The sequence below is a fragment of the Serinus canaria genome, chromosome 2, assembly GCF_022539315.1.
Source record: "Serinus canaria isolate serCan28SL12 chromosome 2, serCan2020, whole genome shotgun sequence".
Lineage (NCBI taxonomy): Eukaryota > Metazoa > Chordata > Aves > Passeriformes > Fringillidae > Serinus > Serinus canaria.
The window spans coordinates 51,565,609-51,586,890 of NC_066315.1; the positions used below are offsets into that span (position 1 = coordinate 51,565,609).

A 21,282-nucleotide genomic window follows, 5' to 3' on the forward strand; every position below is an offset into this window, starting at 1 on the left:
TCTGAAAGTTGCTATTGTTCTGGTAGTGTATCTGTGAGTAGCCCTAAATATTGGCTCAGGATGAGAATAGGTGAGCTATTAAAGTGCAGCTCTAAAAGGGGTGGAAATAATAGAGAAAGGTAGACCTTTTGAAACTGAAATTACATATTTTTAATTTTTGGGGAGCTTCAGTAAAGCTTTTCACATATTTTTGGAAAAAAGAGTAGGGTTTTTGTAGAGAAAATTGTGCATCCAGCTTGATAAAATTGAAGTTATACTGGAGAGTCTGTGGTGTTTACCTGGCACAGCTGTTTCCAATGTCTTGAACCCCTAGAGGTGTGGAGCACTGAAGAGGAGTAACAACCTGAGATTTTCCTAAAGTCTTTGAAAGTGCAAAACACATGGCCATTCCTAGATGTACATGTTTTCAACATGCTGCTCAGTCTGCATATTGTATTAAAGAACAAAACCTGTTCAATGGAAATCTCCCTGGAGTAAGTGGTAATAATGGAGGAAAATTTCTTAAAGATGAACAATGGGATGCAAGTGTCCTCATCGGGGGCAGTACAGATAATGAATATATTTTAGCACAAACCTTGTATTTCTACTGCTGCTTGTCTGTAGCTTTCTTTTATCTTTCTCAATATAAATCTTTGTCCCATATGTAGGAATAAGAGTTTTGAGGGTGACTGAATGGTGGTTCAGGTCTAATGGGGGGAATGTGGGGCAGGTGATACAGCCATGCACTGCTGCATGATATAGGAGATATACCACACTGCCCTGCAGGCTTTGAATGAATGTGCTTTGTTTGATTCCCACCCCCTCCCTCCTCCCCCTCCAACATGTTTTACATCTTTCTCTTACCAGGACAAGCACCAAAAAGAGATGCTTGCCACAAGCTGGTATGTGTCACTTTAGTGGTGTTGCTGGCCAGGTGCTTTTGTTTTGTGTGTGATGTGAGACCACCTTCCAAACAGTAACTGAATGACCATCCTCACGGGGTGATGAAGTGTTTGTGTCCCTAGCCTTCAATTAAAGACTGAGGGAGAAGAAGATAACCTAATGCCACCAAAGAAAAAGTTGGTCAACCTGTGGTCTAGACTGTGAGATTACTTGCTGTGTCTGCGATGTTTATTGCCAATATTGTTGTTACTTAGACCTGATCAGATTGGAAAGGGTGAGGGAAAGGAAGAAAGCATTATGATTTCTTAATAATTATCTTGCATATGCAGCTGCCATTGGAAGGGTTTCCTTGGCTCATGTATTCTGCCTTAAGTTTGGTAAAGGAGGTATTGTTTTTGTGTTTGTGTGATGCAAGTGGATAGGTCTACACAGGTGAGAATTCACACTTTGTGAATTTTACTATGCTTCCCATTGGTCTGGTATCCTTATTTTTAGCTTATGCCATTCTGATGTTGCTTGCTAAAATGCTTTTGTTGTATCTTTCTTCAGATTAGCCTTTAAAAGCTGTTTGAGTGTTTGTGGAAGGCACATATAAAGTATTGCTATGAAGTAGCTTTATTGTAGACTTGCTAGGGAGTTGGAATAGGTTCTGAAATGTCATACACACAAAGTTTTCCAACTTTGAAAGTCTTTACTAATGTAGTATGCACCTAATAACCAGCTTGTTCAGAAATCTTTATTATCATTTATTAGGGAAGGGAGATGAGGGAGAATGATGAGTGTTCTAAAAACCATGTGTTTGTTTTTTTTGAGATTGAAGTCTCTGTTTTTTGTTTCTTGTCAGGTGCTAGTAATGTAAAGCCATTGGATGGTGTGAAAATTCTTGATTTAACAAGGTTTGTGTTTTATCTGTCATTTGTAACAGTGTGTCTAAATGCAAATATTGTGTTTGAAAGAACTAAAAAAACTTTTTTTTTTTTTTTTATATTGAAGGGTTCTTGCAGGACCATTTGCCACAATGAATTTGGGAGATCTAGGGGCTGAAGTTATTAAAGTGGAAAGACCAGGTAAGATTTTTTTATTTGTTTATTTTAGATATAATAAGAACTGGATATTAAGTGTGTATGTATATATAATGTAATGACATTGGATAATTAACGTCTAATTAAATTTAGTGTATTTTTAAGCTTAACACAATGGTTTTCTTCTTCCACTCAGCACGTGCTCTTCTTATCCAAAGAGTTTCTATGGACTGGGTAATGGAAAAAAAATGCTTCATTCTTATGGTGTAGCTACACTTTTTAGTTTGGAAGACCATATAAGAAGAATAACAAATTGCATGGCATTTGGGTCTTTTTTAGAAATAGTCCCCTCACTTGGCTCTACATTTTATGCATCATTATGGATTTGAGGTGTGTAATTATGCCATAGCAGCTGCACAATGTGTAATGTATTTTTTCCTTTCCTTTGGTGTTTCTAGTCTTGAAACTAGTTGGTGAAAATAGTTGAGATACTGCAAAATATTACACTCCCTATAATTTATAACATAACAGTTTATAATAATTTATAACATAAATTGAGATACTAAAAATACTACATTCTCTATATTTTATTTGTAATAGGAAATATTGAGTGTTTGGACATTTAACGAAACAATGACAAAGGTTTTGCCACATCAGTCTATAGGTCATCCTTATTTACTGACCATTGTTATAAAGGTTTTTACTTTTGTGACCAGACAAAGGTACATCAATTATGTACTATCAGATTAGACCAACACTGGTGGTATTCCAAACATCTAGGTAGTAGGAATAGAGCAATGTCAACAATTAAGTACGAAGTAATGATTTTGGAGCTTTGTCACCGACATAGTTTATGAAAAATCCTTTACTTAGGATTTTTCCTCTCCTGAGAACTGAGAGGCCTCGGAACAAACTATAAACAATTCTTATCTGCTGCTGTGGAATGCAACGGGGAGAAATCTGTGATTGGCCCCGTCAGACTGTTTGCAATTAAGATCCTGTCACAATTCACCTGTTCGGCCCGTCTGGGGCTGAGAAGACTTCAGTTTAAACATTCTTTTCTATTCTTAGGATAGCCTTGGTAGTGAAATCTCTAGCTTTATTCTTTTAGTATAGTTTTTATATCTTATATATCATATCATAATAAATCAAGCCTTCTGATGCATGGAGTCAACTGTCTTGTCTCTTCCCTCATCCTGGGACCCTAGAAAACCACTGTAACAAATGGTGACCCTGAGTGAAAAAACGGACATCGCCACAGAAGTGCCTTCTAGCCAGGAGCTGAAGAACCAGAGATCCTGAAATTGGACAGAGTTCACAGCCGAGGCTGGCCACAGAGAGAACCTTTGAAAAGTCTCCGAGACAAGATGTCCGGGAGTCTTCGCAGCACAATGCAGTCTGCTGAAGCCCAGAGGACACTGTCGCAAGGTACTGTTTCCACTGCCCTTCCTGGAAATGCTGCCCTTCGTGTGAGGCAGATTCGGTTATGGCAGAGGGTGCCTACGGAGGCGGAGGTTCCATTCTCTCCCTAAGAGGAGAAACTTATCGGCCTCTGGAGGAGATGGGCTCATGAGGACAGCATTCCTATGCTAACGACACATTTCTATGAGTTTTTCCGGTGGGCAAAACACCATGGTTTTTTCTCTGATGTGCTGTATGCCTTTGACTCATATGTTTGGGAATGCATGGAATTCATTATCAGAGATCTTTTCTACCGGGAATGCGGCTTTCCTCAGATCTACCTGCATTTCAGAACTCTCTTCCCAGTTTTGAAACGGAAAGCTTTAGCATATCAGTGGATTGCAAATGCACGGGGCTTGTCTCCCTTCTCGCTGGAGCTGGAAAAAGGCAAGCCTGTCCGAATCCGCTGCCTGGAAATCTCCAGCCCCTCCGAATCGGGGTGGGGGGGGCGAAGCTTTGCCCGCGGCGGAAGAGAAGTTTTTTTCTGCGACCTTGGAGCAGGAGCCGACGGACCTGCCTCTCCCCCCTCAGGGGGAAGGTGGGTTGGCTCTGTCACCTGAACCGGGGCCAAGGGCCCCGCCCTTGCCCGCCCCAGAGGAGGGGCCGGTCCCTGCAGCCCCTCCCACGGGTCCGCCTCCGGCGGGGGTGGACCCATCGCTTCCAGCAGAGCTTGTCGGCGGTTCCGGGACGAAAGCACCGCCTCCCGCGGCTTCGCCCGCGTTGCTAGGCGACACACTCAACAGCAGCGACGATCGACGATCGACGGCAGCCCGTCCCGGAGTCGGGACCTGCAGCCCCTCCCGCGGGCCCGCCTCTGGCGGGGGTCGGTCCCACGCCGTCCGCGCCGGTCCCTCCTGCGCCCGACCCTCGAGCAGAGCCAGTGCGGGCTCCAACCGCGGCGGCCGCCGTGGCGCCTGCAATCAGCTTGGACCCTCCCCCGAGCCTTTCGGGCTGTCCCGAGGCTGCCCCTGCGAGGGGAGCTGGGACGAGGGAAGGGGACTCAGGCTTGCCCCTCCGTGGGGGGGGTGTGGCTAGGCAGCTGATCGCAGGCTCAGGCCGCCTGCTTGCTTTCAATCTCGGTGTTTTTTGCGGGCTGACCCGAGTCTGGTTCGGGGTTTCCCGCTGGGGGTTGGAATGCCTGACTCCCCCTGCGCGCCCTTGCGGCGTGGAGGAGGTGGATCCTGAGCCGTCCACCTCCGGTCCCCAGCCCGCAGGGGGTGGTGCCGAGGGGCAGACAGAGGGAACACCTTCTGCATTTGCAATGCAGAGGCAGGAGACACAGTGCAAAGTGAGCATCGCTCATTTGCTGTGGGGACAAAGCACCCCCACATCTGGGGTGTTGTTCCCTTGGAAAGCTTTTCTTCCCCAGCTGCTGGTCTGCACCGGTTCAGCGGGGCTGAAGCGTTCGGTCACTCGTGCTGCCCGGATATCGGCAGCTGTGTGCCGGATTGAGAGAACACAGAGCCCGCTCCGTGGGCCGGGTCTGGGCCGTTTGGCTCAGTTCCCTGGGCCTGGGCCTCCCAGCCAGCGCCTGTTGGGTTTGGGGGTTTTCTTCCCCCCGCCTGGACCTAGCCCACCGTTCTGTGAGCCGGGTTTGGGGTCCCTGTTCCCTCCACGGGGGCCGGGGCCTCCGCAAACGGTGGCTGGTGGCCCAGCCTGTTTGGGGCCTCAGTGGGCCATTGTCTGCTACTGCTCTTTCAAAAAAAAAAAAAAAAAAAAAAAAAAAGGTTGAAAGGGCTGGCAGCTCAGAAATTTTTGCAAGCCTGTTTCAGGACCAAAAGGGACTTTTCAGCACTGTCAAAGAAGAACATCTTCAGTTTGGACTTTTTCCTGAAAGTCAGCTGTTTGGACTTGAAGCAATGAACTTTCCTTGGACTGTTTTTGCATTTTCTTCTATTTAAGATTGTTTTGGTGATGTGATGGGAATTTGGTGTTTTGCAGGTGAAGGGTTTCCCTGATGGTTCCACACCAGCATTTGATTGATCTTTTGATTGCATTTTCTTTTTAATTTACTAAAAAAAGAAGGGTGAGATGTCACCGACATAGTTTATGAAAAATCCTTTACTTAGGATTTTTCCTCTCCTGAGAACTGAGAGGCCTCGGAGCAAACTATAAACAATTCTTATCTGCTGCTGTGGAATGCAACGGGGAGAAATCTGTGATTGGCCCCGTCAGACTGTTTGCAATTAAGAGCCGATCACAATTCACCTGTTCGGCCCGTCTCGGGCTGAGAAGACTTTTCAGTTTACACATTCTTTTCTATTCTTAGGATAGCCTTGGTAGTGAAATCTCTAGCTTTATTCTTTTAGTATAGTTTTTATATCTTATATATCATATCATAATAAATCAAGCCTTCTGATGCATGGAGTCAACTGTCTCGTCTCTTCCCTCATCCTGGGACCCCAGAAAACCATGTAACAGAGCTTTGTATTTTTTTGTGATCAAAAAAAGAGGGCAGCTTCAGAATTTTAAATTTCAAACATTTTAGAAGGTGAGTAATCCTCTCTTTCTGTGAGAGGATGTCTACTTTCACAGGAGTATTATTCCAAAAGAGCAGTAGCCTCACTGTTACATGGTTTTTTTTTTTTTTTTTTTTTGAAAGAGCAGTAGCAGACAATGGCCCACTGAGGCCCCAAACAGGCTGGGCCACCAGCCACCGTTTGCGGAGGCCCCGGCCCCCGTGGAGGGAACAGGGACCCCAAACCCGGCTCACAGAACGGTGGGCCAGGTCCAGGCGGGGGGAAGAAAACCCCCAAACCCAACAGGCGCTGGCTGGGAGGCCCAGGCCCAGGGAACTGAGCCAAACGGCCCAGACCCGGCCCACGGAGCGGGCTCTGTGTTCTCTCAATCCGGCACACAGCTGCCGATATCCGGGCAGCCCGAGTGACCGAACGCTTCAGCCCCGCTGAACCGGTGCAGACCAGCAGCTGGGGAAGAAAAGCTTTCCAAGGGAACAACACCCCAGATCTGGGGGTGCTTTGTCCCCACAGCAGATGAGCGATGCTCACTTTGCACTGTGTCTCCTGCCTCTGCATTGCAAATGCAGAAGGTGTTCCCTCTGTCTGCCCCTCGGCACCACCCCCTGCGGGCTGGGGACCGGAGGTGGACGGCTCAGGATCCACCTCCTCCACGCCGCAAGGGCGCGCAGGGGGAGTCAGGCATTCCAACCCCCAGCGGGAAACCCCGAACCAGACTCGGGTCAGCCCGCAAAAAACACCGAGATTGAAAGCAAGCAGACGGGCTGAGCCTGCGATCAGCTGCCTAGCCACACCCCCCCCACGGAGGGGCAAGGCGGGACCCCCTTCCCCTGTTCCAGCTCCCCTCGCAGGGGCAGCCTCGGGACAACCCAAAAAGCTCGGGGGAGGTCCCGGCTGATCGCTGGCGCCGTGGCGGCCGCCGCGGTCGGGTCCGATGACGGTTCCGCTGGGAGACTCTGAATTTCCGCTCCCTCCCCCGGCGCGCCAGCCGCGGGGGGCGGCAGGGGTGTGGTCGCCGCGGTCAGAGCCCGCACTGGCTCTGCTGGAGGGTCGGACGCGGGAGGGACCGGCGCGGACGGCGTGGGACCGACCCCCGCCAGAGGCGGGCCCGCGGGAGGGGCTGCAGGTCCCGACTCCGGGACGGGCTGCCGTCGATCGTCGCTGCTGTTGAGTGTGTCGCCTAGCAACGCGGGCGAAGCCGCGGGAGGCGGTGCTTTCGTCCCTGAACCGCCGACAAGCTCTGCTGGAAGCGATGGGTTCACCCCCGCCGGAGGCGGACCCGTGGGAGGGGCTGCAGGGACCGGCCCCTCCTCCGGGGCGGGCAGGGGCGGGGCCCTTGGCCCCGGTTCAGGTGACAGAGCCAACCCACCTTCCCCCTGAGGGGGGGGAGGCAGGTCCGTCGGCTCCTGCTCCAAGGTCGCAGAAAAAAACTTCTCTTCCGCCGCGGGCAAAGCTTCGCCCCCCCCACCCCGATTCGGGGGGGCTGGAGATTTCCAGGCAGCGGATTCGGACAGGCTTGCCTTTTTCCAGCTCCAGCGAGAAGGGAGACAAGCCCCGTGCATTTGCAATCCACTGATATGCTAAAGCTTTCCGTTTCAAAACTGGGAAGAGAGTTCTGAAATGCAGGTAGATCTGAGGAAAGCCGAATTCCCGGTAGAAAAGATCTCTGATAATGAATTCCATGCATTCCCAAACATATGAGTCAAAGGCATACAGCACATCAGAGAAAAAACCATGGTGTTTCGCCCACCGGAAAAACTCATAGAAATGTCGTTAGCATAGGAATGCTGTCCTCCCGACCCCATTTCCTCCAAAGGCTGATAAGTTTCTCCTCTGAGGGAGAGAATGGAACCTCCGCCTCCGTAGGCACCCTCTGCCACATCTTAGCCCACCTTGCACGAAGGGCAGCATTTTTAGGAAGGGCAGTGTAAACAGTACCTTGTGACAGTGTGCTCTGGGCTTCAGCAAGCTGCTCTGTGCCGCGAAGACTCCCGGACATCTTGTCTCGGAGACTTTCCAAAAGGTTCTCTCTGTGGCCAGCCTCGGCTGTGAACTCTGTCCAATTTCAGGATCTTCAGTTCTTCAGCTTCTGGCTAGAAGCCACTTCTGTGGTGATGTCCCTCTATTCACTCGGGTTCATTATTTGTTACATGGTTTTCTGGGGTCCCAGGATGAGGGAAGAGACGAGACAGTTGACTCCATGCATCAGAAGGCTTGATTTATTATGATATGATATATAAGATATAAAAACTATACTAAAAGAATAAAGCTAGAGATTTCACTACCAAGGCTATCCTAAGAATAGAAAAGAATGTGTAAACGAAAAGTCTTCTCAGCCTGAGACACTGGACAGGTGTCCTGTGATAGGCTCTTAATTGCAAACAGTCTGACGGGGCCAATCACAGATTTCTCCCCGTTGCATTCCACAGCAGCAGATAAGAATTGTTTACAGTTTGTTCCGAGGCCTCTCAGTTCTCAGGAGAGGAAAAATCCTAAGTAAAGGATTTTTCATAAACTATGTCGGTGACACCCCACTAGTGTTCTACAGGGAAAATATTACTGAAATGTTTTGCTTTGAATCACTTAAGGTACACAGAGAAGAGATTGCCCCTGCCCTCCTAAGCATCCTGTTTGAACCAAAATAGTCTTTTGAGATAATAAACAGTAGATATGTTGATAAGTAATTTATATATTTGCATAACTTCCGCCACTGTAGATCTCAAATGGTTGTAGACCTTTGTGTTACTACAGTGTATAGCATAATTGTGACAGTGGCTATGTAATATGCCACCTAAGGTTCTTCAGCTTGTTTCTGTATCAGTCTTCCCTGCTGCCTCACTAAGGAAAGTTTTCAGTTATGTGAAGTTAACAAGTAGGTGAAGTTCTAGATATTGAAATAGATACAGGCATGCCCATGCTTGTTAACACCGAGGACAGTGATTCTATCTGAAGTTGAATTTAGCTGTAATTCTATTTAAAATAGATTTCTAGTCTTCATGATGTTTAAGAAAGGTTAAAAATTGGAAATTAGGAATAAATGATACTTTAATATCAGTGTCTGCAGCACATTTAAGGCAGGATTTTGGAAGAGCTGGAGGCGGGGCCCTGCACCAGCTATAGCAAGAACTTCTTTTAGTTGGTGTCATGCAGCAAGTGACATAATCACTTGTTGTCTGTCAGTGGTATCTTGATGTTATGTCTGGAGTGTTTCAGGAATAGATTACTGACCAGATGAACTGTGTGACTTGATGCAGGCAAAAGACTCTAGTAAATTCTTCAGGATTAACTGAAAAGAATGGCATTGTAGCTCTATATTAACTTAAAACAAACTACCAAAAGAACTCCAATTCCCCTTTTCACAGGCTCCCCAAGAAAACAACCAAAACACCAACCCACAAGTGAAAAACAACCAAAAAACCTGCAAACACGCTAGTGGTCTGTGGCTGTATTAGTATTTTCAAGACTAAATGGAACCCCAACACTAGCAAACACTTTCTTCACTTTGCTTAATTGCATTCACTTTTAGGTGTTTTTTTGACATAAATATCATAAAATAAATATGTTAGACTAATATTTGTCCTGCCTGCTAGATGAAGGTTAGGTGGCTTTAGTGTGATATTGGAGAAAAGCTTTTTATTCTTATCTGTTGGGTGTGTGGTATTTGGCAATTATGAATATGTGATGGTATTTCTTTCAGGAGCTGGTGATGACACAAGAGCCTGGGGCCCACCTTTTGCTGGGACAGAAAGTGTTTATTTTCTCAGTGTCAATAGAAACAAAAAGGTAAATGGGGTGTGGAACAGAATAGGAGCCTATGTTTTCTGTAATTATAACTGAGTATATAACCCTTCTTAGTTTGATTCTTAAGATTTATAATGGAGCAATACTTACACTGACCTAATGTTATGATGAATAAATTTCGGGAGAAAATCCATAAGTTTTTAGAACAACAAAGGTTTCAAATCTCTGGTATTGTGCTGTGAGCAGTTGAGGCAAAATAAAAAAGTGAGAGTGCTCCTGATGGACTTCAGTTGCTGGTGCTAATTAACTGAAAATGAAACCTGCTGAAAGCAAGGGGTATTTTATTTGAGTGATCATTTTTTACAGGTGCATCAGCTCAGTTGCCCTGTGTCAGCTGGCAGGAAGAGTGCTGCCATTATACCATGGTGAGGGTGGCTAAATCTAGCTTTTGAAACTTAACATGAAGTTTCATGACATACCTGAATTGTTTAATAGCTTGTTACTATTGAAAAAATTTTTTCTGGTGTCCCCCTGTGTACTTGCACTAGTGGATCCTGTGTAAATATATAGTGAACAGGGTGCCCATCTGTCAGACTGGTTTTGGTGCTTGTCTGATTCATTGATGAGATATAGTTCAGCTTGTTTTGCTGAGAGAATTTTTTTTTTTTGGCAGGAGGAGATGGGCTATGTGTTAAAATTTATTTATCTAAATTAGCAATAGTGTGCAATTTGACTGTTGGCTATGTTTAGAATAGGCTGATAGGCTGATAATACCTTTCACATATTTTTCCACATAAATTACTCTTCTATTTATTTTTTATCCCCAGAGTATAGCCATCAACATGAAGGATTCAAAAGGAGTAAAGCTTATCAAAGAGGTGGGTTTCAATAGCATGCAAGGTGTCCTTATTTTGTATTGTGGTGATCCTAAGTGATTCACAAGTTGCACTAAGTAATAAGGATTAAACTCTGCATTTCAATTATTAATTTGATAATTTAAAAAATCTATGTATGCAGTACATTTTTTAAATTACAGTATATACTTCTCATATATACAGTGTATACAGTACTCTGTGATTTTGGACTCAATGTTCAGTATAACTTGTAATGACTTTAGATTTACATGATGACGTGAAAATGTCATCAAAATCTTCAAATGAAATATTGTGAGGAAATGGTCTAATAGCCTATTCCTTACCTGTTGCTGCTGCTGTACTAGTGCTGATCTTGCTGTACTACTGCAGTAGAATGATTTAAGATGGACTGATCAGATAAAGTCAGTGAGCAGTTAGGAGGAGATGCTGTGCTCCAGTAAATGCAGTTTTTTTTGAATGTGACAGTGTTCAGTTGCTGTACATCTTCCTGAGAAAAATTGTGAAACTTAGTATCTGTTTGTTTCTCAGTATTTGACTTCAACATCTTTTAAGGTGATCCATTTCTCTATTTAAAAATAATAAAAGCATCACATCTCACATTTTCTCAAACTTGAGTTTTGTCATCCCTTTATTTATTATTTGTTGGGAAATGCAAGATCTGCTACTTGCTAGTGCTGTGTTTTAAGCCCTGCAGTAGTAGCTTCTGACTTCTGTTACTGCTTGTTTCAGTATCAGTTCCAAGCCCTTTTTCCAGTGTCACTATGTGTCATGCAGTAGATGGAATTTGTCTGATAGTATTTTTTGTTGGGAATATTGCATAAAATGGAAATAGATTAAGTTTTCTGATGATTTGATTTGTTAGCTATGCAAAGGTACTTCATACAGAAATACTCTGGAGATTATATATACATATAATTCTACAGTGCCTTCTCTTTTTGCAGAACAGAGGCATGTATTGTTAATTTGTTATGGAGCTGGATGTTTAACTTCTAAAAAACTTGTAAGCAGAAATTTTCATTTGGAAAAATTTTGTGTGGTATAACACAGGTATCTTTTTGGATAAACTAGTCATATTCTAATTAAGTGCTGTAAAAATTTTTCCTCTCGTGGAGCAAGATTAATTTATTATTTGACCTTTAAAAATTGTGAAAGAGAAACTTCTCAGTGTCCACTGATTCCACATGTGGGGGCTGAAGGTGTTTGAAGAGTTAAAGGCAGCTGGGCCTATGAGTCAAGATGAGGTGGAGGGAAAAGTGGCATCATCTGTTAAATATTTACCATACTAGCTGTAAAAATCAGGAGACTGCCTGTGACAAAGTAATTTCTTATATTTTCTATACTTTTTTGAAGTTGCTTTAATAACCACTGTAGCTTTCTGTTCCTTAAATCAATGCCATCCCTATCTGTGATATAGCAACATTGAAAAACTGATGAAGCTCTGTTTGTCACACTGCTTGCGGAGTTGTTCATCTTTCTGCTTAATTCTGAATGATATATTTTGAAAGCATTTGGTGCAGAGGTATTGACATTCCATTATTCATCTCAAATGAAACTTCTGTTAGGAGTTTTGTCAAAAAGTATGTGCAAAGGGAAGTTATTTATAACAGGCTTTTGTTTTCAGTTGTCTTCTGCTATCATCAGGACAGATGTGTATAGAATTGGGCATTTTTCAGCATTGTATTTGTTACTATGACAAGAAGTGTCCATGTCTTTAAAGTAGCTCATGAAAAGTATAGATTGAAGTTTGTGACACTGCTTATTGATACATAAATATGAGTTGTGTCACCAGTGTAAAAGCCACAAAGAAATGTAATAAGGTTATAATTTTTTTACCTTTATTAAGCAAGGTATCATGGTTAGAATAGGTTTTATTTCCCACATATATTTTGTGTAGTTGGAAGAGGGCAATTCTCAATTTAGAATCATGTTAGAAAAATAGGAGTAGAGAGTCTTCAGGTGTATGACAAAAACACAGACTTGAATATTAGTAGTATCAAGTGACAGTCATTAGTATCAAGTGAGCTGAAGAAATCTATTAATCAGGAGTCCTGGCTGCTTTTCACCCTTTGACACAACACTACAAAATATTTTTTCAAGGATCTATTCTTTTACACATGATTACTTGATTTCCACAAAATTAATTCTGTGACTTATTTATTTATTTCTATGTCACTTGTAGCCCTTTCTTCCCTTCTAGTGTTTTTGGCTGGCTGTTAATTTGCATTCCAGATATTTGTCTTCCTGAATAAAAATGATTTTTTTGTCTTCAGTGATTGTATATGTGCCAGTCCCATGCTCTGGTATCTTTTTGTAGTATATCTTTAGAACATTATTTACTGGTTTTTGTCAGAAACTCATTTTAAGAACCTTGAGTATACTTCTCTTCTGTGAATTATTTAGCCTTAACTAATGAACTTCTAAATTTTTTTTATTCATGAAGAACTTGGGACTTTATATGGCTGGGAGTTGATGGCACTTCTTCTCTTCCACTATTTTTAGTAAAAAGGTCAATGCGTCCCATGCATTGTTCTCTTACTTGACAAAGCAACCTACTCACATATATATAGGTGTATTTGTTTATAGGGATGTGTTGTGCAGATTCTTCTCTATAGAGTTTTTGTAAAAACCAAAGCACACAAAACACAAAAAAATCCCCAGACAAACAACAAACCAAAAAAACACCAACCAAGACTTCCAAAAAGCATTCATGATTTCCTTCATAAAGTTAGTAGCATCATTTTTTGTTATTCAGCTTAATGACTACTTTGGCATGAACGGTGATGTTCATTATTTCCTGAGGCATAGATGTTGAGCCTATCTGTCCTCTCTGGAACAGATAGTACTCCAAGTCAGGTCTGCGTTGTATTGCTCTGTTAGTAGGTGTTAAAATACAAGTGATATTTAGAGGAATTTTAGGGCATGAAGTATGAAATTTTAGTTGACAGTGGACTTAAGACCCCATTGAGACTGGAAATCTCTGTGCATTTTAAGAACATAGTTTGTTTTGATGCCTTGAGAGGCTACCTAGAACAGAGGCTAGACAATGTTAAAGGATTAAAGGAAGTATTTATTAAAAAGGCCTTTGAAGGTTACACCTTGGGCAATATAAGAGCCTGGCTGTGGCTACACCCAGGGTGGATGACAGGTCACATGTTTTCACACTTTTATAAGTTTTGGTCCAGTTACATATTGGGGTTAATTGTCCAATTACAGCTTAAGATTATGAAGTCCCATCCTCCCAGAGTCCTCTCCCCAATTTGCTTTTGGGCCTGAAGCTGCAATGGTGTCCTTCATTCTTAGGCTGGAAAAAGATTGTTTTGTCTAACTAAACTGTGAAGAGAACTTGCTAACACTTTATATGAAGTTCAGAGTTATAAATAATGCAGTACAGAATCTGGAAAATATAAAAGCTAAGATTTAAGCATCAGTTTGGATCAGACTATGTATCCAGTTTTCCACAATGGCAGAATTGTTGGTTCAGTGAGCATCAGAACTATATGCAGACTGCCACCTGTATACATTAAAAACTATTTCCAATGAAAACTTAAGATGCAGAACTGGCGCAGCACTTCTAATGTGTCTTGAAAACTCCTTTATCTGAGAGCATATACCCTGCTAAACTCTGGGTCCAAGTCATTATATCCTCACTTAGCATTTTTGTCATTTCACATATGTTGCCCAGTCCAGAAGTATGGTGCTTTTCATGTTGCAGTACTGTGTGTCATACCTTCTTCCTCCATAGCTTGGTAGGAGACGGTAGTTCTTCAGTATAACATGGACAAGAACTTTCAACTGTTTTAGCCCATCCAATCACTTTAATTTTCACAGATTATAAAATCACATTGAAAGCAATACAGCAGTTGTAACCAATTTAATCTCTTGAATCAATTTGGCTAAAGCTGTAGCATTACCAGTTTGAAAAGTTTTTATGTATGAACTGTGATGTATTTAAATAGAAAATAAAACCTCCTTAACTTGATCTTTCATGAAGGCATTGTGATTTCTGTTATGATGACACTGTTTGTAGGAGCTTGTTTAATACACTGTGTATTTAATTACACAGTGACATGGCAGTTTCAGAGACTGTGACTCCTTGATTAGCTGCAAATAGCATTAAGCAATTAATATATCAGTTATGCTCAAACATGGCTTCACAAACATGCTGTTAGGGAGCATTTCTTAAATTCCTGTGTGCTCACACATACCCCACACAATTTGCCAGGCAGAAAGCCTACAAGTCCCTCAAGGCATACATCTGTCTTTTAACGTGAAGTTCTCATGCTTCAGGAGTCACCTTGTGTTAGTCTTAGTGAAATTTGCATATGAATATCTGCTTATAATTTTTATAAGAGAGGATGGAATTTAAAGCAAATCAAGGTTATATGTTAATCTCAACATCAATTGATTTTTGGACTAGGTCATTCATTTGAGAGCAATGAAAAAAGTCATATTGCAGACCTTGACAGCTCTATTGTATTTAATGTGACTTTAAGATCTTAATTTTATTTTTTTTTTTTTTAATTTTAAGTGTTGTTGCGCTCCCTATTCTACTTCTGCATATAGGAAGTTGTATATATGGCCTTATTAGCATAGCTCTAATCAATTACTTGAAAATGAAAAATAATTTAAATATTATTTCTAATATGGAGAAAACATGAAAAATGGGGATATATCACTTTTCTTAAGATAAAGGGAATAGAAAGAATTTTTGTGAAGATTGTTCTGTAAACAATCTGTTGTCAAGCCTTAGGATATTAATGTGATACTGATAATACCACAGTTTTGTTTAATCACTTTAGGATTTTTACAGTCTTCTTTCTAGATATGCAGCATCTCTAATATGTAGTTTGCAGAAATGCACAATCTGACAGACAAAAAAAATAACTCTATAGGCTTTTCTTTTATGAGGAAGACTGGAGCCATTTTGATTAGTAAGATTCTAAAATTAAGTTACATAGGAATTTATTCAACTTTTGGGAGCTAATTAACACGTTACTCATCCTTTTCTTTTCTAAAGCTTGCAGCAGCATCTGATGTTTTAGTGGAAAACTTTGTCCCTGGGAAGCTGGCTGAAATGGGTCTAGGTTATGAAGACATTAAAAAGATTGCTCCTCACATAGTGTACTGTTCAATAACAGGTATTTTATTTTCAATTCTTTATGTTCATTATTTCCTTTCTTTCAGTCAAAGAGTTACAAAAGTCATGTGATTGTACAGAAGTATTTTACTTTGATGTCAGTTAAGATAAATTGAGAGTTAAAGAGAGTTCAATTCAAAAACAGGTGTAGAAAACTTTTGAGGAAGCAACCATGTCAACAGCTCAGTAGCTGTTCAGTGTCATTGCTATACCAGCCTGACATGTTCCCATTGATTTCAAAAGAGCCAGGATGGGCTGAACTCCTTGGCTTTTGCTTTAAACTAGCTGAAAACTGAGTTTTGTTTTGTTTTGTTTTTTTTTTAACTCTCCCAGCAGTTTTACTGAATCAATTTACATATTGTGTAATAAAATCTGGTAATCTCAGTGTTTTTACTGCCCTGAAGTATCTCTCTCTTCAGAATTGTGCAGTTACCTGTTTATGGAAGTCTTGCATAACTTTTTTACAGTCTATTGCTTGGTAACTGAAACAGTAGAAGAGTTGTATGTACTTTATAAAAGCAGAGAAGAATGAAAAGGAAGTAGACCCATGTATGCTGATATTCAAATAAAAATAAATTTAAGTCTGAAAAACTGCTTAAAAAACTCCAACAAAAACCATCCCCCAAAATCTTAATCAAGCATGAAAATGAAAAGTCTAATAGTAAAATGCAATTAAACAGCAGCAGAAGTTACAGATATTTTTAGGCTGTTTTAAAATCTTAGTTACAAATCTGCTTTTCACTTCAATTTCTGCAGAATAAATGGCTTTGGCTTTTTGGTTACTGGGTATGGATGTTATTCAATAGAAATCAAATAGCTTTTTAGTCTTTTGTGATGTATTCAGGATATTTGTGTGGCAAATGTCTGAAAATGTCAAGAGCAGAAAGACAATTATATTCAGGGCTTGCTGACAATCTTTGTTTACATACCTATTTAGGCTGGTCAGTGGCTAGTTACTACAATGTTTATCACATTTACTTGTGCACATAATCTCACAACTAGAATTTGTCAAGTGGATTTGCATTTTTGTTTGCTTTTTTTGTTTAGTTGCTGTACCCATAATGATGAAAAATTATTAAAATTACATCCAAACTATCTGTGTGAGGTAAAACACCCTCTCATTTTGTGTCAGATGCTCCAGTCTCTTAACCACCTTTGTGACAATGTGCTTGCCTCATTAAGTCGATGTACCTTGTACTGGGTACCCAGAGCCAGGCACAGGACTACAGGTGTGGCCTCAACAGTGCTGAGAAGAGGGGAAGGATCTTCCTTCTTGGCTTGCTTGGCACTCTTCCCAGTGCACAAGAAAATACTGTTGAGCTCTGCTACAAGGATGCATACTTTTATATGTTTTGAGTGCTCCCTCAGCTGAGGGTGATTCTTCCTTGCTGCAGAATTCTCCTCTAGGCTCAGGAACCTAAGACTCCTGAGAGCCATCTTTTTTTGGTAAATGCTGAGGCAAAAAAGCATTAAATGCATCCATCTTCATGGCCTTTGTTTATTTTGCCATAGGTCCATGTCCTCCCTAGTCTTCCTTCTGCTGCTGATTTGCTTGCTGAATCCTTTCATGTTGTCTTCTGTGTCTTTTGCCAAATTCAACTCCAGGTCAGCCTTTGCTTTTCTAACCATAAACTTAATATGATCAAACAGCACCACTATACTTCTAGGCCACTTGCTTCTGCTTTCAGTGCTTGGAAGACAAGTTGAAGAAAAATCACATAATCTTGCTATTTAGAGTTTTGTGTAATGCATAACTTACAGTTCTATAATGTTCTATAATGGAAAACTATATATATAGACTGTGGCAACTTGAAGTTGAAAATGTTTGGGAGGTAAGACCTAAGTGATGTTTGTTAGGCATTAATAAAGCAACTTGAAATCTTAAATTATGGTTGTTTAAGTCTTGGATACTCAACAAGTAATAAGCAATGTCTATTTAAGGATGATGTGTCTTTTAGGAATAAAGATATAACACAAACATCCTGATAGGAGTCTATTATAGACAAGCCAACCAGGATGAAGGGATGGATGAACTATTCTGTAAGCCTCTGGCTGTTGTTTCACAATTGCTAGCCCTTGTTGTTGTGGGAAATTAACTTGTGGGATGTCTGCGGGAAACTCAATACAGTGGAGAGGAGGCAGTCAAGATATAGTGCCCTTAAAAAAAAGTCAGTGCTCCAGTGCCCTTAAAAAAAAAATCAGCTCATAAATCCATTGAGTTAAGGCAGGAAATAGCAAAGCCTCAATCTAAGCGTATTAAAAGAAGCAACCAGAATAGGACATGCAGGAAGGCACAATTAGGCAGAAAACAGATTTAAGAGGAATTCCTAAGTGATTTCAAAAACCTTAGTGATGTGATTCTAGATATTACAATTCCTAACTGTTTTGTGCTGTGGTTGACTTTGCTGCATTCGATTATGCTTGGGGTTTTTTTGGGGTATTTATTCTCTGTTTTGTTTTGGTTGTTTGGTTGATTTTTTTTTTTTTTTTTTTTTTTTTTTTTTAAGAGAGAAAAGGTATGAGGCTCTGGGACTCAAGTGTCAAGCAAGTGATAGTGGAGGTCTGTCTGGGGCAAGTCAGTCAATCAGACACATTCAACTTCAGCTGTAAAAAAAGAAGGACGGGTTATTGATGTAGGTGACTCCCTTCTAAGGGGAACTGGGGGCTCTGTATACTGACTGGCCTTGTCCCACAGGGAAATCTGCTGCCTCCTTGGGGCCTAAAATATATTACTAGAAGACTCCTTGGACTGACTCAGCCCTCTGATTGTTATCTAATTCTGGATTTCCAGGTCAGCAGTGACAGTTCCTAGGGCAATCAAAAAGGACTTCAGGACATTGGGATGACTGGTTGAAGGGATAAGGATAGAGGTGGTGTTTCCCTCAATGCTTTCAGTAGCAGGGAGAGTGCTGAAAGAAACAGGAAAACTCTGATCAACACATGGCTTGAAGGCTGGTGCCATTGTTGCAGTTTTGGCTTTTTCCCTCATGGGATGGTTTATACAGGCAAATGAGGTTTGCCTGTCTAAAAAAGTGAAAAGGTTCTAGGCCTGTGAGTTGGCAGGGACAATTGAGGTGGCTTTAAACTCAGTTTGAAGGGGTAAGTAGGTAGTACCAGACTCACTAGAGATAAACCTGGCATGCCTGTGTCAGGGGTTAAATTAATAGCCCAGCTAAAGTGCATCTATATCAGTATGGGTAACTAACAGGAGGAGCAGAAGGCCATTGTGCAGCAGGAAAGCTGGGATGTAGTTGCCATCTGGGAAATGAAACAGGATGAGGCATTTAAATGGTGTGCTGCAATTCATGGCGACAAGCAAGGAAGGAGAGGTGATGGAGGGGCTCTGTACATTAGGGACTATTTCAACTGTATAGAGCTCAAGGATGATGCTGACATGGTTGAGTATCTGTGGGTAGGAATCAGGGGGAAGGCCAACAAGGCAGACATCCTGATAGGAGTCTATTATAGACAAGCCAACCAGGATGAAGGGATGGATGAACTATTCTGTAAGCCTCTGGCTGATGTTTCACAATTGCTAGCCCTTGTGGGAGACTCCTCCCTTCTCCTGGGAGACTAACTTGTGGGATGTCTGCTGGAAACTCAACACAGTGGAGAGGAGGCGGTCTAGAAGGATTCTCGAGTGTGTGGAAGACAACTTCCTGACAAAACTTAGCAAGGGGGGTACCCTGCTACAAATAAGGGCTGGTGGGAAATGTGGTGGTCAGATGACATCTTTGGCACAGTGACCATGACATAATGGAGTATTCAATTCTTGCTGAAGTAAGGAAGGGGTCAACAAACCCTCCACCTTGGACTTCAGGAGACTAGACTTTGGCCTGTTCAGGACACTAGTTCAGAGAGTTCCTTGGGAAACAGCCCTTAAAAACAAAAGGGTTCAGAAAGGCTGGACATACATTAACAGGCAAATTCTAATGGCACAGGAGCAGCCTGTCCCTGTGTGCCAAAAAATAAGCTGTCAGGGAAGACTTAACTGACTGAATGAGGAGGTTTTGCTGGAACTTAGGGAAAAAAAAAGAGTTTATCACCTCAGGAAGAAGTGGCAGGCAACTCAGGAAGACTACAAGGGTGTTGTTAGGTCACATAGAAAGAAAATTAGGAAGACAAATGCTCTTTTAGAACTCAATCTGGCCACCTCTGTGAAAGACAGTAGAAAGTGCTTTTATAAATACATTAAGAACAGAAGACTAGCCAAGAAAAATTTCCAGCCTCTATTGGATGTAAAGGGGAATACTGCAATCAAGGATAATAAGGCTGAGCAGTTAATGCCTCTTTTGCCTCAGTCTTCAACAGAAAGATGGCTTATCAACCAGCTTCCTGAGCTGGTAGATGGGGATGGGGATCAGAACAGACTGCCTGTAATCCAGGAATAATTAGTTTGTGACTTGCTGTGCCACTTAGACACAAATCCATGGAGTGAGATGTGATTCGTCCAAGGATAGTGAGGGAGTTGGCAGAAGAACTCACTAAGCTGCTCTCCATCATTTATCATCAGTCCTGGCTAATTGGGGAGGCCCCAGGCCAACAGAGGTTATCAATGTGATGCTCATCCACAAGAAGGGCCAGAAGGAGGATTCAGGGAACTACAGGCCTGTCAGCCTGACCTTGGTGGCCAGGAAAGTTATGGAACAGATTATCTTGAGTGCATTACATTGCATATGCAGGATATCCAGGGGATCAGGCCTAGCCAGCCCAGTTTGTGAGAGGCAGGTCATGTTTGACCAATCTGATCTCCTTTTATGACCAGTGCCCACCTAGTGGATGGGGGAAAGGCTGTGGATGTTGCTACAGCGAAGCCTTGGGCTCTGTCTCCCACAGCATTCTCCTGGAGAAGCCGGCAGCCCATGATTTGGACTGGTGCACGTTTTGCTGGCTGAAGAACTGGCTGGATGGCTGGACCCACAGCCCACAATGGGGGTCAATGGTACCACATCAAATTTGTGCCTACTTATAAGTGGAGTTCCCCAGGCTTCAGTATCGGGACCAGTCCTGTTTAACAAAGTTAAACAAAGTTATTGGTGATGTGGACATGGGGATTGTGTGCACCTGCAGTAAATTTGAGGACAACACCAAGTTAGGAGGGAGTGTTGGTCTGCTGGAGGGTAGAAATCTGTAGAGGGTTCTGGCCAGGCTGGATTGATGGGCTGAGGCCAATAGTGAGGTTTAGTAAGGTGAAGTACCAGGTTCTTCACTTGGGTTGCAACTACTCCCTGCAGCACTACAGTCAGGGGAGGAGCAGCTGGAAAGCTTCCCAGCAGAAAGGGACCTGAGCATGCTGATTGTCAGCAGCTGAACTTGAGCCAGCAGTGTGCCCAGGTAGCCAAGAAGGCCAATGGCATCCTGGCCTATATCAAAAATAGTGATTGTCCCTCCACACTCAGAGTGGCTGGTTCAGCACCTGCTGACATTTTGTGTTTGTGGTTACAGTGATACCCAGCCATCATCCCATTATGGATTAAGGTATTTGCCAGATCCTTAAGTGGTTCAGATGCTGGAGTGCTGCACTCCTTGTAATTGTATTTGTCCTGGCTTAGGGCAAATTTGGGAGATAACCTCCAAAAGGGTTTCTCTAGAAAGCAGATTCAAGCAGCCCCTCCCCCAACTGGTTTGGGAAAAGATTTCCTTAGAGATAAGGGGAAAAACCCTATTTATTTAACAGGCAAAGCATT

General features: G+C 42.4%; 1 protein-coding gene across 4 annotated transcripts in view; it reads left to right on the plus strand.

The window, feature by feature from the left end:
• The window catches only part of SUGCT (succinyl-CoA:glutarate-CoA transferase), a 318,976-nt gene that overhangs the window by 2,027 nt on the left and 295,667 nt on the right, over nucleotides 1-21,282 (plus strand). For 3 of the 4 annotated variants that reach the window (XM_050971781.1, XM_050971783.1, XM_050971784.1), the window contains exons 2-6: nucleotides 1,727-1,778; nucleotides 1,876-1,949; nucleotides 9,540-9,625; nucleotides 10,411-10,461; nucleotides 15,476-15,596. In XM_050971781.1, the coding sequence (XP_050827738.1) occupies nucleotides 1,727-1,778; nucleotides 1,876-1,949; nucleotides 9,540-9,625; nucleotides 10,411-10,461; nucleotides 15,476-15,596 (384 nt within the window). The remainder of the gene's footprint in view (nucleotides 1-1,726; nucleotides 1,779-1,875; nucleotides 1,950-9,539; nucleotides 9,626-10,410; nucleotides 10,462-15,475; nucleotides 15,597-21,282) is intronic. The other variant, XM_050971782.1, reaches the window with a different exon arrangement.